Here is a 16,036-nt window from a genome sequence, read left to right as displayed (position 1 = left end):
GCAAACCAAACCCCAAGGAGAACAACACTTTCTACTTTCTGCTGTAATGCTTTGACCTTAGAGTTGCCTCATGGAAATACTTTTTAAATTTATTCAATTAAAATAAACAACAAAGAAGTTTTCAATTAAATCAGCCTGGTCTATGGAAGAGCCACAGTCAGAATTGTGGGTTAAAATGTGCATATATATATATATATATATATGTGTGTGTGTGTGTGTGTGTGTGTGTACACCCCCCCAAATCCCAGAAGGTATCAGGTGATTTTAAAAGTTCTATTCATACCCAGCTTTGCTATAGTAAGCTTTTTTTTCCCCTCTAAAAGTCACTGCACACTTGCTAAATTTAACAGCACATCAATGTTTTATGACAGATTTTAATCCCTGCTGGAAGCAGAGTATGTGCAAAAGGCTTTAAAAAATAGAGGAAGAAAAAGAGTCAGGCACTTGGGCAGAGCTTGTCAAAAGCTTATCTGAACTTGTAAATCCTTTGAGAGTTCCCTCTCACCACAGGCTTTATCTCAGTGTCAGTACAGGTTCCTGTGCTGGTACCAGGAAAATATAAAGTATTTGGACTTAAAGGCCAATATCTAATCAATAATCTTAAATAAGATTCTTCCACTCCCTTTGTCATCAGATTTTTTTGAGTTCTGAAGGCACAAAATGCTCAGTGTGACAACCAGTGATGCAGCAGGTCCATGGATCTGACCAGCCTTTCTGGTAGGAATATTCACTATACACAACATTCAATATACAGAATATTATGCAGCTTCTAAACCTCAACCAATAATTCTGTATTTGTAATTAACTGTAGCTATAACACAGAGCATTACTGCAGGGAATATTATTTTTTAGCAACTGATATAATTCATCAGAAATTATGCCAAAGAGTAAGGAACTCTTTAAGAGTATTTTCCTATAGCAACCTTATTTTTTTAAAAAATAATTTCCATGTGTGGGGTAAAAATAGAGAATACCAAAGCAGAATTACTTACCACATGAAGAATTTTATTTTCTGTTTCATACACCGTACAATCCTGTGGTAAAGCAGAACAAAACCAATTAAATGAATGTCACATTAAATGTCCTATTAAGAAATGAAAGGAAGTTTTATGCTGTTAATAATCTCTTACAAATTCCTGATGAACCTTAAGACTTTTTACTTTTGGAGTGGTCATTTTCCTATTTTAGCTATCCTTTAAAGAATAATCAATCTTACACTCCATAATTCTAGTGTCACCCTTACCTTGCTTTTTGCTTTAGTATTATTACAGGGGTTAAAATATTGGGTTTTTTTCATGAAACAAACCATACAAATTGCTAAACTGCCTCTATGACTTATTTAATGTTTGAAATTTCCCTCAGTGTGACCCTCTGGAAATTGGGGCGGCCATGGCAAAGGGGTTTGACCCATCCCCTGCAGCTCTGCTCCACTCCAAATCTCAGGTTATAGTCTGCTAAAATATAAAAATAAAAAGGAAAATACAGGAAAATATCTCCTCCAAGCAGAGTGAGATTAGAACAGGCTCTCCCCAAGCCTTGGTTCCCTCTGAGGACAGCCCTGGCCAGGCTCCCTCTCCCCTTCTCATGTTGGGAAATTGTTAAATCCTTCTCCAAGTGCTCTTCCACATTGAAAAAGGCTTTCTACAGAGCAAGATATGGATAATTTAAAAAACCAGTGTTCCTTGTTTAGTTTTTTTCCTTAAATAAACTTCCAAGTAAAATTTAAATTACTGATAATGCCTGAAAGGTCCCTTCAAGGAATTTAAGATTCCCTCGGTTGGTCAGAGCCTGGTGATGGCAACACAAGGCTGAGGGTTTTGTCTTAAGATTGTACTTGATATGTGGGTCCCTTCCAGCTCAGAATATTCTGTGACATCCCTTCAAGCAGCTTGAGATTCCCTGCAGCTCTCAAGGTTTCCTCTTTTTACTGCATCTTAATACATCAGCAATAAGAGTTAATTGCTCTCGATCTCACACAGAACAATTCCAACCCCTCATTCCCTGTTCCCTGATCACTCCTTTGGGCTGGGACACCCCTGGAGGTCTCTGCCCCCCTTTTCCAGCAGCCCAAGCCCTTGGCTGCTCCCATCCAGCTCCCAAACCTTGTTCCCTGGCCGTCCCTTTGAGGATTTTCCCCTGAGCCCACCTGAGGCAGCTGCTCCAAACCCTCAGCCCAAGGAGCTGCCCCTCCCTCAGCCCTCAAGGTCAATATTTATTTTGGAGGATTGCTGCTCCTGTGGAGAAATTAATTTCTAAGTGGCTACAGTTTATAGAATATTGCTACAGAACAAGAAAGTCAAAATCAGAAGACTGGGAGTGCCAAGCAACGCAGAAGAATTTATATTAGCATTTCATGGTCAAGTATCCCTTTGATGTTTCCTCTGTATTCATACTGTTATTTTCTAGAGCACAAAAAAAAAATTCAATTAGTCAGTTTGGCTGGCAATGCCCAAGGCAGTTTTCCCTCCAAGTTTTGCACACTTCAAACAGCTCATCCACCATCTCCTTTTAACCCTGCACGTACCAAGAGAACAAAATGATCACAGCAGGGCTTCCAGCTTGGCTCCAGAGCTAATGCTCCTGTCTAAATGATTCCTTTAATTTCTGTGCTAGAAATACAATATCAACCTCCCTCTGAACAAACTTAATTACTTCAGGTCAAAGAATAGAAGACTTATGTATAGTACAACTGAAATTTTACTGTTTTGTAGAGCAGAATTAATGTTAGCTGTACTTATGTTGCACATTCAAGATTACATTAGCATGAAAAATGTTAATGGCTTTGGGATTCCTTCCAAAATAGATGCATATTGACTTCTTTTTAAAATACATCAGACTAGTTTAACTGAGAGGTTAAAAGCACTTGCAGTGTTACACTGAAATATTAAGATATGTAGGTCACAAAATCCTTCTGATTTATTTTTCTCTGATACATAGTAATGCACCAGGGATCTCATTAAAAAAATAATCTTCCAGGACTACCATTTTTAGGATGTTGATGTATTTTTCTTAGAAAATAAATAATAGTTATAGTCACATTCTTTCTATGCTCTACAATAGAAAGATGACATGATAAAAATATTTGCTCATGAAGTTTAAAATAACCTTTAAATTAGTAGCTGTGTTTTATTTCCCCTCTATAAGAGGATAAACCCCAGGAATTACAAAACCAGTCACAGGAGCAGTGTTGCAGACCAGGCAAGGACTGCACTGTCCTGAATATCCAAAATTGAATATCCAAAGTTGACAAAGCCCACCTTTGTCTCTGACAAAGTGAAACTGCTCCTCTGCATATTCATAAAGAGAAAAGGTCAGTGGGACTTGTGGTCTAGAAAAACTTCAATTTCTACTTCTGAAAGAAGGAAAAAGTGCAAGTACCACAACATTTTGCAGATACCATAAAGAGTGTTTTATGGCAAGTTCTTGAGGACAGTTAACTAAAATATTTAAAAAAAGTGAAATATTGAGTTCATTAACTTCTATAAAACAGCATGAGTTAAGTCAACTACTGAAAAGAAACAAAAACCCTGTAAAGGAGCATTTCCCACCACAACACCACAGGAAAGTTCTACAGCAGCCTTTGAGCGGTGGATATGACAAAGAGATATTTCAAAATACTTTGCTGGCATGCATGAAATGAAATACTTCTGAAATTCAGACATTCTAAAGAAAGAGATCACTCTGGAATTAGGGAAACACACAATGCAAGTGCATAGAACTGACTCATTTTCCTTGGTTCAAAGGTAGAGACTTGATCAGAGTGTATTTTTAGAAAAGAGTGAACAGATGTTTGATGAAAGGTTCTTTAGCAAATGCAAGCAAAATAAGATGGAGGGGCTGAAAGCTGAAGTCTGCAAAGTTCAGACTGAAAATAACACCCAGGTTTTGCATGGCAGCTGCTGAATCACAGGATAATTCAGGTGGAGGGGCCTCTGGAGGTTATCTGGTCCAACCACCTTCTCAGGGGAGGCTGATTAAAAACTTACACCAAATACAGAAGTTACTGAGAAACAACAATTCCTGTCAGTTGCAGTGCAAACTTGATGGCTTTGAAACACCAGAAAAGCCATGCTTCATCCTAAACACAGGATTTGACTAAAAATAGGGCAAAATGCATTATAAGGTAATTTTAAAAAATCCATTATAAAAAAAAATCTATTATAAGATAAATCCATCTGAATTTTTCTCAGTGAGGTTAATTAGACAGTAATGAAGGGGAGAACAAGCAGAATTTTGTGCTTGGTTTGGTTTTTGTTGGAAAAAGGCTGAGTTGTGCTGACATCCTTGGTAAGACAAAGATTCTTTTTGTTGAAAGTTTGTTCTTCAGGTGTATCACAAAAGCATCTACCTCAGATTTAAACATCTTGGACATAATGAGGAAAAAATAGAATCCCAGCTGCCTCTGGAACTGGGGAACTCTTCCTGCTCCATGAAAAATTAACCAATGGCTGCATTTTATGAACAAAAATCCAAATCTATTCTTCCCCAGCTCCTCTGCCTTTCCCTCAGGGCAGCCTTGGTGCTGAGCCCCAAATTTGGTTCAGTGATTCTGGTGGATCCCATTTAGAGCTGTGAGTGCACCCTGGAACTGAGCTGGAGCTCAGGGTGAAGGCAGCGGAGAGCTCAAACATCTCAATATCCTGTTTAATGTGCTTTTTTGTATATTATTATAAGCACATTTTCATGGGACATTGCACCTCAAAATCAGGATGTTTCTGCAGCTCTGTGCTTGACATAATTCTTTTACTGTAGCTTGATCAAAAGGGTCAAGAAAGCTGAGCAGAATAAAGCACATTTCCCAACAGAAATGGACAGCTGCAAATCTCTAAAATTAGAGAATGAGGTTTTCTTCTAACTAGCATGAGCAGATGCTGTTTAAAGTTAAATAAGTGGCTATTCATCACAGCATTTGCATGGTATGTAAATAGTAATAATACATTAAAATAAATTTGATCTAAGGCTATGTCACCCAGAGCACACAGGACATTTGAGCATGAGGATTCATAAGCACTTTCTGTATTAAACTAAGGTTACAGGGTAATGTCCCCTGTTAGAAAATTCACCTGGAGTGGCAGCTGCAAGTCGTGCACACAAACCATGTTCAATTTGCACAAAATGTCAAAGACATTTCCCACTTAATGTGCCAGATCTGTACCCTTGACTACCACTTTCACTCTGGCTGAAGGAGGTATTTAAAATGTATATAATTCATAAAACAAGGAGCATCTGAAAGGATCTGAGACCCAGGTTTCTATTAGTTATGCCTTTCAATTCATATTCCAGCCTGCAGCTGAGCCTGCAGTTCTGGTCTAGGTGAGACATTTCTGCTTTCACACATTAAGGTCAATTTTTCTCAGATTTAGTGACAGCAAAGTTGTCTCTCTATGACTGATATGGTTTTATCTGCTCTTTCTGATGCTAAGTTTAATATAACATAAAAAGAACTTAATAGACAACCATCAAACAAGCCAGATCTGACAATAAGATAAAGAAAAGACAAAACTTGATTTGTAACCTGAAGCCTTTTTAAAGCATAACCCGTGCACTAACCAAGCATTTTTCATCTTGGAATGACTTGGAGTTTATGCTAAAAGATTGTTTTTAAGTTGTCAAAAGGAGGACAGCTGTGGGACTGGAGCTGAAGGACTGGAAAAAACAAAGAACCAAACTATTGCTGGCAGAATTTCAGAGAGGAGAACAGAATTTCATCTGCCAAAAGCTGGGACATGAACAACAGAAGTGGAGGCAGCAATTCAAAATTACTCCATTTTCACCTGGACCACAGGGAAAAATCAAACTCACACAAACAAAGTGCAATATCAGCTGAAGGACAGGATCAGAACCTGGACTTTTTATACTGTAGAGAAGTTCATTTTGCTTAGTCTGTAAATCAAAAATAGCCTGGTGCTATAAGCACCTTGTAAGAGAAAGCTTAATAAAGATACATAAATAATTAAATGCCGACACAGGAATTTCTAAACTAAGAAAAGAGAAAAAGGATCTTTGTTTTCTGCTGCAAAAATGCATAAAGGACAGGAGTTCCAGGAGGAATAAAGCTGACTATTATAAATTAAGGATAATAGTGTAAAATACAATGACATATTTGTCAGCCTTAGCTCTTTAGCTCCAAGAACTGAAATAAAATTGAAGTGGAGGGAAAAAAAAAGGTTTCCAGAACTACTACTCCATCACTGCTCCAAAAAACATTTGAAATTGAGTTCTGTGGTTGGTCTGCGGGAAGGGTGCCTGGAAATCTGGAAAGCAGAGAACAGAGGCAGGCAGGGAGACAGGCCCAGCCTGGAGCCCCTATAAACTGCAGCTTAAGCTAAGCTTTCCTCTTGCTTTGCCTCCTTCAACCCTCTCATCTTTTTCCTTTCCTTCATTCCAAGACAGCCCTGCCTGTTCTCTGACCTCTCCACATATTGCAGTGACGCTCTTTTGTCCCATCAATATTTTATCTGCTCACAATGGGAGCAGCTCATTGTAAATATTTGTAAAATTAATTTACCCTCAGTCTGTCAGTACCTGTGTGTCACCTCTTGTCTCCCTTCATGGGCAGACATTGCTAGAGACTGTTATTATAATATTCTATTCTATTTTTATAGGGGTCACAGCTCCAAGCCTGATTCAAGGAGTGTTTGGACAATGCCCTCAGACACAGGGTGGGATTATTGGGGTGCCTGAACTTGCTGATTCTGATGGGTCCCTTCCAACCCAGGATATTCTACAATTCTATATTTTATATAGAACTAAAAACCACATAAATTACTTCTATGTACTTGTGGACTTGTATATTACAACTAACTAATTACTGTCAGTGATGATAACACTGCTGCCATTATCTGTTCTGTAGTTAATTGGTTTAATGTTATGAATATTTTGTGCTCATCCCTAAAAACTTCCATGCAGTTGGCTCTTCTTTCAGTGAAGAAGCCAGTGCAGGTTCTGGATGTATTTGTATGTATCTTAAGAACTTTTCCCCAAAACATTTTGGATCACACACATTTTAATCTGGAATAACCTGCTAGCAGTAGTTTAGCTGTTTCCCAGTATGGCCTTATTATTCTGTCTAACACTTGCATCAGGTGGCAAATCACCTGACATGAAGTTGCCCACTCAAGAGCAAAGTGGATTATTTTTAACTTCCCACCATCCTTCAATCTGTCCAGGAGGATCCCCAAAGTCCAAAAATCTTCCTGTCCCTCCCAAAAAATGAGAGTAGTAAAGGTCAGGGAGATAATGCTGTAACAACTGTTCTGCTGATGCTAGAGCTGTATTGATAGAGTTATTTTTACTATTTCCGTTTTCAAGCAGTGATGTGAAAGGCCTCAGAGCAGAGAGCCACTCCTACCTGTTGCACAATGGTTGTTAGTTCCAGGCACAGTTGAACAATGTTGTTTTTCAGCAGTGAATATTCTGTCACGCTGACAAACGGAGACCTGGGGCAGGGCAAGGACAGGTTTGTGCAGAATTAGGGACCACAATTTGCACAACAGGCAGATATATCTAATACAGGGGTGAGTCCCACAGCACAGAAATGCCAAATCACTTCAATCTCCAGCAGCAAGTTGCACAACTTTTGTAATATGCACCTTTGAAACAAAAATAATTCAGGCAGGATGCAAACTGGATTTTGGCCAGAACATCAGAAGTTCTCACTCTTATGGAGATTAGAAATAAGAGCTTTCAGATAACCATAAGCAGCCCAGATTTTCTTTGTACTGCTTATTAAAAAAATGGCATTTCTGGTATGACATCACTCCTCAGCAGCAATCAGCACCTTAATTCAGAGAGCCCAGTGATGCTCACTTACTCACAGCTTCCTGCACACTCAGATTCTCTTCAGGCTTTCCAAATTCTGGCTGAATCTGACCCTGTTTGAAGCTATAAGGGCTGACAAGGTCATCGCCTGAGAGAATATGACTGCTGGCATTAGGTTAGGAAGATGTCACCAGGATTATACAAATCCTGTAAAGGAGGGTGATTCACTCCCACTGTGATTTCTAAGGTGCCATTTAAATGTTCCAGAGCATTCCCGTTCCAAATAAAGCTATTCACTGCTAGAACCACAAAGAAAAACAAGCCAGTGTTTGTTTTTTCCAAACAAGAAAAATTCTGGTTTGTGTCTTGGTTTCTGTCTTGTCACAGTCACAGAGATACTTTTAATGAAATTCTCAGTTGATAAATGTAAAACACCAACACTGGTTCTTGAGCATTAACCATCACACCTGCACCTAACACATCCAATCTACTCCTGATAAATAAGAACATTTAATTTTCAGATTAAGCAAGTACTATAATTTATTTTGAACATTCTTAATTCATTTGCTCAACTCCAGCTTTTCTGTGTCATTTTGATGGCTGACAGACAGCTCAAACTCCACAAGCTTTCCTTACTTGCCCTTCATTCTAAAATTTCCGATATTACCAGTTGTGGCAGTGAGAATAGCACAGAAATATTCATTTCACACAAAAATCCAAATGAAAGAATCTCAAAAGGTATCTAAAGCAAATTTTAACACTCTCCTGACAGAGAAAGCTACTAAATATTGATTCCAATATTTCACAAAATTCTAAAAATTTAGAGCTGTAATTCTAGACCTGCCATTTTAATTTTATAATAAGAGCCTAAGAGGCAAAGAAAGAGCAAACACAAAACTCCCCAAAGAATTATTCTCATGCATAAGGGACTGAGGAACAGTTAATTACCTGTCCAGCCAGGCGAGTAAGTTCTTGGCAGCACCAATCAGGTCAACTACAGAGGTAAGGAAATCATTTGGCAGCCGTCTGGAGGCCCTGCCATCGTAGTGGCCGCTCCTCCTCCTACCCGTGATGAAGTTCTGGAGGTTTTTGGCTGAGGCATTCAGCTTGTGAGACAGAGTCCTCAGGTTTTCAGTCTCCAAACCGTAATTCTGGGGCAAAGAAGAAGATGGACAGAGTGTGAGGTCAGCTGCATGAACCAAACTATGAGGAGAAACATCCTGGAGGGAGGGTGTTTCTCCCCAACATCCTCCTTGGCTGGGAGGGTGGCTGTGGGTACCTGGGTTGAAATTAAACAGGAATATTTGGGCTGGGACACACAGATCTCCAAAACCAATCTTTACAACATTAACACCACCCAGTCTGGGTGTGTGTGATCAGCTGCATGAACCAAACTGTGAGGAGAAACATGCCTTGGCTGAGAGGATGGCTGTGGGTACCGGGGTTAAGATTAAGCAGGAATGTTTGGGTTGGGACACACAGATCTCCAAAAAGCAACGATATTAAATCTTTTATATGTTTAATCTAACCATCTTTACAACACTAACAACATCCAGCCAGGACACAGCCTCTGCTGCCAGCAGCACTCATGGTCCAACACAACTGGGTCAGCCATGTCTGCGAGATATCCAGATAACAAACACAAAGTAGTTCAAATCTATTAAGTAATTCAAATTCACACAGAAAGTCTCAAACACACTGAATTGAACCCAGATTTTTTGCAGCCCCCACAGGATGTAGAACATGAAAGAATTTAATCAACATTTAAACAAAATCAGCTCTCACAGCCTGAATTGATTGCCCACTGTTAATTTATGCTTATATTAGAGGATGATCATGAATATCACACATTAATATTTTTGCCTAAACTTCTCCCTCAAAGCAGAGAATAAAGAATTGAAAAGAATACCCTTCTTGACATATGCCAACATGGATATTTGTACTAAAAATAATAATTTTCAACTGCAGAAAAGAGAAATAGGCTGACCAATAAGAAGATTATAAACTGGGGTTGTACGGAAAGCAAACAAAGCACAAACAAGCACTTGGTGAAGTGTCTGGATGTCTGACAGCTGGCACTGGGGACAGCGCCTTCCCTGCCAGCCATTCTCCCTGTCAAAGTTCACTCTGAGAAATGATTCAAGGCTTTGCCTCCAGCTTGGAGGGAAATCCAGTAGAAATGAAACACTTTGCTACCTTAGCTGACTGCAGAGAATTAGATTGAAATACCAGGGAGAGAATTAATTTCATTGTTAGGCTGTATCACAGCTAAAACTCCGTGGTAAGGGCCAGATCATCCAGTTCAAGACTAAATTGCTACAGATGAGAAAAAACTCTCTTCAACTTTTTTCTTTTCCAAGAGCAAACAGTATAACCAAAGAAAATAATTCTCCTTCGGAAAAAGTTTAGAGAGCAAGCTGTATGTGACAGTAGTGTGTCATCTGTTTAATATCACATCTCATTACAGCACTGAGGGAATTCCCTCCCCTGCCCTATTTTCCTCTTGACTTGCACTCATGCCAGGCTGATGACTAAGTGGATGCACTGGGATGCTTTTCCAGCTCCCAACCAGCTGGGCAGGGCCTGGCTTCCCCCAGAACAGGTTTCATTCTGCACACTCAGCAAGGATGATGAACTGGATCCTCCTGGTTGTTTATTCCTGTGGAAACAAGCAGGAAAAAACCTCTCCCAATAATTTGTTATTGCATAAAGCTCTGGAAACCTGTCACTTTGCTTTTAAGGGGAGTTAAGCAGCAAAGGACACATTTTGATCACTGTATCTATAAATACCAGAGGGTATTTTAGATCCCAGCAAGTGTAATCAGCCAGAGAGATCTGCAAAACCAAGAGAACTGAGCAGGAAATGTGTGAGGAAATCCACCTCACAAAAAACAAGTGCTTTACTTTATCTTGGAGTTTATTGCTTACATGCCAATGACAACTTCAATTAGTGTCAATATAAAATTTAAAATACAGCAAACACAGACAAAATATATCCATAAAGACAATCAGAAGATGAAAGGAAATTTTTCAGCACAGCAGAACTGCTGATGCAAGTTAGTGGTTACCTGAGACTGAGTGGGGCACAATAAAGGGGAAAAGATAAAATTATTATGATAGTGACAGTAAATCAATGCTTTTGTAGAAGACAGAGACATTGGGTTGTTCTAGATTTAAGCGTGTCTAAATCCAAAATTTTAATTTTTAAATCCAACAACTCTAATCAACCATCAGATAAGAAAATGTGCTTGCAAATAAACCCTGAAAGCTATTAAAGTTATCCCCACATCCTGATGCTCTGCTGCCACCAAAGCCCACCGTGGCAAGATTTGTGGAGAGGACTGAAGAAAACTGCCAAAGGGATGGGGAAGGGAGGAGATTGCTCCAGAGGGGAAAAGAGCCAGGAAATGCGTGTCCCCCAAATTTAAACTGCACCAATTCTAATTCAGTGGCCATGCTTGAAAACAAAGAATTGTAGTTTGTGGGAATCAAAAAATGAGAAAAAATTAACCTGCAACCTGAAAAGAAAATTAGATTTGTGTAAAAATACAATACACAGATATTAAACCAAAAAAATCATAAAGTTATATTTCTAACATATATATTTCTAACTTATAAGAATACACCTTAAGTGAAAAACTGTACCAATGAAATAGTAAAGAGCTTACAATGTAAGAGTGTAGGTGTATAGAATAAACTAAAAGTTTTAAAGTTATAAGAGAAACAAGTATATATGTAAAACAAAAGCCTATTAGACAAAAGTATCCACAATACAACAAAAGTAAGTAAAAGCAATACTTTTAAAAAAATAAAATAAACCTTTATAACAACTATATATTAAGTTTAAAAAATTTCTATTTCCTTATAACAAAAAAAACTTGTAACTACTCAAACTTTAACCAACTACTTACTCCTCTAAAACTTCACAACTTTTAAAACTAATATTTATCTAAACAGTTGAATTAGTCCCATCCCTTCATTTTTCACAACCACAGTGGTTTATGGCAATGATGAAGCAGGCGAGGAGCCTGGTGGATCCTGCCAAAATCCAGATCTCTCGAATTCCTGCAGGCTCCTCATCCCCGTGGTGTCACTGAGGGAGCCCCAGAGCTGCCAGACCGAATCATGATCACAGCTGCCAGGCCAGACCCCACACACTCTGCTCCCCTGAGTTAAATATCTGCTGCTCCTGTGAGCCACACCATGGAAATGATGCTCCTGAGCCTGGAGAATTCTGTCTCCTGGCAGGAGATTCAGGTGATTCCTTTCTGGCCTTCTAAATCCCAGAGGTAATTTCTGGTTTTAAAAGTAAGACAGAAAAATAAAAGGGAAAACCTCTAAAGGGGGCAAGAGGGTGCCATTAGCATAGGCAGGATTATTTTTCATCCCAAGATCAGGGGAAAATAAACAAAAAAGGGTTGTTCCATTTCCTGGTTTTGTTTCATGATGTTTCAGGTTGTTCCATTATCAATGACTGAATCAGGGAAATGGATATACAAGTTTAGGGAATGAATCCTGACTGCAAAAACGACCCCAGATGTTGCCTGTCTAGAACCACACAGCCACACAATTTGTCAAATTATCCTGAAATCTGGATCAGGAAACTGCTTAATGAGAAGAGAAAGCTCCCTAAATCCACCAACACTCCATTTCAGAAAGAGGGATGTGGACAGGAACACTGCAGAAAGTGCCAAACTAACAGCACACATTGAACACAGAAAGAGATAACTGGAAAATCTGTTAAATATTTATATCATACAAAAGCACAGCTCAAGCAGTAAGAACTTCTGTATCTGCACTGACAGCATCATTACCTGCACAGCCTCACAAGAGCTGCACAGATTATCTGGTTTGTTCAGAGACTGATCCCCTGTCCCGGGCTGGAGCTCACAGCTCCTGGTGCCCCGTTCCATGGCAGGAGCTGCAGGGGAGGATTGCAGGAGGCACAGAGGAACCACGAGGCTGAGATCAGGGCCAGACAAGCTCACTGGGGAGGAACATCAGCAGCACAGCTCAGGCTGGAGCTGTGCTTGCAGCGCCACTCCTCACTGAGGGGTGCAGCTGCTCTGGGGGGGATAACTCTGCTGGCAGCCTGCAGAGCACAGCTCTGAAATTCAGCTGTTTCCCCTGGAATTCTCCATTCCCAGCCTCTCTGTCCTGCTTCCCCTCTCCTGCTGGGCTGGTGGCTGGGGTTATTGCAGGTGCTGAGGGAGCAGATCCCCACAGGGCTTTCACACCTGCTGGGGTTTTCTGAAGAGCAGAAAACAGGTGGCTGTTGTCAGAAACTGTACGATTCAGGTGACAGGAGAAAATGCCATTTTTTTTCTGAGCAACCTGAAGCAGACTCTTTTTTTTTTCTAGCACAAAGAGACAATGTAAGAGAGAAGTTGTTGAATGTTCCCTACAGTCAAAATGGGAATTTTGAAAACTGAAATCTGCCTCCAAAAAGATAACCTTAAAAAAAGAATCTTACAACTGAAATCTGCCTCCTCTTCTTTTTAACGTCATAAACCCAAAATGCAGAAACAGCCAAAAACACATTCACCAATGAACTTTCCTGCCCTGTGCCACAATTCCAGCTAAAAGCTCTGCCTGTTTTGTACATTCTGGTTGAAGTTCCATTTTTAAGTAACTGAGCAAATTCTGTATCCATCTGACAATATAAGATATGAGCTTTTAACATATCCAAAGAATTGGAATGAAAAAAATCTTCAGCTGTGGCTTCAGGTGTTCTCATACCTTACTGCAGGTAAGCAATAACATAAAAAGAGGATTTTATGCTAATGAAGCAATCTGGGAGAATTTTAGCTACTAAGATAAAATAGATCAAATTATTGCAGCCAACATCAATATAAAAATAATGAATATAACAGGGAAAAAATATCTGAGTGCTAATCAGTTTTTTATAAACACCAGCCCCTGAAGAGCAAAAGCCAAGCACAAAACACCTAGAGCATATGAAGAGTTTATTTCTTCTGTGGAAACCATCCTCCAGCATCTTTTCTTACAGGTAGAGCTATAATGAAATTATTTTACTGTAATGTGACATGCAGAGATAGAAATAATGTATGCACATTGAAATGTAATAGGCACAAGATGTAATTTTAACTAAACAGTTTATGTTGCATAAGTAATGACTTTAACTTACCTTAAAAACAGATTTCTTTCTAATTATAGTAATTTTTCTTCATGTTGTCATTCGTGTGAGTAGTCAGTGTAATATATATAAATATATATATGTGTATAAATATACAAACACATGGGTGCACACACAGCTTTTTCTGTAGGTGATACTTTGAGACTGTTACAATTTTCACTGAATATAAAAGAGAAATAAAATAGGAAAGCAGGAGATCTGACTGAGGAGGTGAAATAAAACAGCACTGACTGAAATTCAAGCACCTTACATGGAATTTGCCACATTCAAGGCATTTAAAACACCACAGCCGAAATATTGAGCTACAGTCCCATTTCTACAACTTCACACTGAAGATATTGAAATAGCAGAAAGTCCAAGTGCATTTCCACCAGGTGTGCCCGGATTTCCTCTTGAAAAATGATTTACAGGCTGCTCATCCTTTGTCTGAATAGCGATTTGAAAAAGGCCAAATAAATTTTAAATTAGGGATCCTATGAACCAGTGTACAACTTCAGATCAAGAAACTGGAACCTAAAACTTAAAATTTCCTGAATGTTAAAATAGGGATAATTATCACAATCAGATGCAAGTCATGACACCACTTGAAAAAAGTTAAAATAAATCAAAGAAAGTAAAAGTTTTGTTAAGGAGAATTCATCAGATGTAGTTCATTCAGTTTATAGATACATAAATTATTGAATATATCAGTGTATTTTATATGTATATATAAAATCCTAGTGCTGTTGTTTTGAAAACTATAAATGTAGTAGGAAAATAATTGCCATTCATGGCTGGGGAATGCAGCTCCAGTAAAATATGGCCCAAATTTGCTTCAGCTTTTTCTTTAAAAGCTTTCCTCCTTCTAAATCAGTAAATTAGCATAATAACATACCATAAATATATAATAAACCCCATCCTTCTGCCTCTCTTTAACAACATTTGCCCATCATTCCAGTTAACTGCAGTATCACAGCACAGTTTATGTGCACAGAATGTGACATTTCATCAAAATAAAAGTATGGAGTTCATTAATAACTATGCTAATGCTATGCAAATATGCAACATCGTAATACAAATTAGGGTCTATTATTTGAAACACCTCGATGCTTTTTTATGTGCGGCTTTCCTCCCCCTTGTTCTCCCTTCCATTATAATTATCCCACCTTGCTGGAGCAAATTGTGTCACAATTCTTTGTCTCCTGAGTCTGTAATTTGGAACGTGTCACGGAGCTCCTCAGCACTCCACACACCTTCCTATTATCTTGTAAATAGATACATTAGGCAGATCTAGAAATAAGATTAAATATTTTAACCTATTTTAAAAATTAAGATCTGCATTATGATTTTTTGTCTACAGAAGGAGGTTTAGCATTTACACTGAAATTGATATATCTATATATCTAGATGCCTAGATATATAGATATAGCTATGTCATCAAGCATAACTAAGGTGTCCTGGATTTTTTTTTATTTTTAACAAACAGGATTTTTATTTCAGATAAGAATTAGAACTTTAAAACCTTTCCTTAAAAATCAGACTCAAAAAGATTGTAAGGCCAGCCATTGAAATAGGTATTTTTTCAGAATAAGGTTTTAAACATAAAGGTAACAATTTATTTCAAGACTTCAGATGTTTCTGTTTAAGACTTATATTTAAACTTTAAGAATCAGGTGATTGGGCTCCTGGTGGGAGCAAGGCAGCAGACGGGGTCAGAGATGGAGATGCAGATTTATTGTTCAAGGATCTCGGGTTATGTAAGGCTCACCCCACTCTGGGCCAGCCTAAAGCTGCACAATGCACCAGTTCCTGCCCTGGACTGATTAAGATGAGCAGGAATTAACAGGATCCCTGATCTCCTGCCTAAACATTTTATAAGGAGCTTTTACCTGGCAGCTCTTCCACAGATCTCTGAGCAAACTGCACAAAGCCTCCTTGCTCTGCTTAATCCTAATGAAGCACCGTGATTTCAGTGGTGGAATAAACAAATACTCCCCTAATTGGGTGAGCTTGAATGAACTGGAACATCTCCCTGGTTTGGGTGTGGAGGGCTGCACAGGGATCTATGGGGAGAGAGAGGAGCCAAAGTGCCTAAACCACAACAATGTGTGAGGAAAGCAAACTCATTACACACAGAAT

General features: G+C 38.9%; 1 protein-coding gene across 3 annotated transcripts in view; it reads right to left on the bottom strand.

The window, feature by feature from the left end:
* The window catches only part of LOC106629447 (connector enhancer of kinase suppressor of ras 2), a 170,051-nt gene that overhangs the window by 80,074 nt on the left and 73,941 nt on the right, over window positions 1–16,036 (bottom strand). For all 3 annotated transcript variants that reach the window (XM_074551825.1, XM_074551824.1, XM_074551826.1), the window contains 3 exons: window positions 8,710–8,912; window positions 7,352–7,439; window positions 993–1,034 (listed from right to left, as the gene is read on the bottom strand). In XM_074551825.1, coding sequence (XP_074407926.1) covers window positions 993–1,034; window positions 7,352–7,439; window positions 8,710–8,912 — 333 coding nt within the window. The remainder of the gene's footprint in view (window positions 1–992; window positions 1,035–7,351; window positions 7,440–8,709; window positions 8,913–16,036) is intronic.

This window comes from Zonotrichia albicollis, chromosome 14, assembly GCF_047830755.1.
Source record: "Zonotrichia albicollis isolate bZonAlb1 chromosome 14, bZonAlb1.hap1, whole genome shotgun sequence".
NCBI lineage: Eukaryota > Metazoa > Chordata > Aves > Passeriformes > Passerellidae > Zonotrichia > Zonotrichia albicollis.
This window is presented reverse-complemented; position numbering and strand designations above follow the sequence as displayed.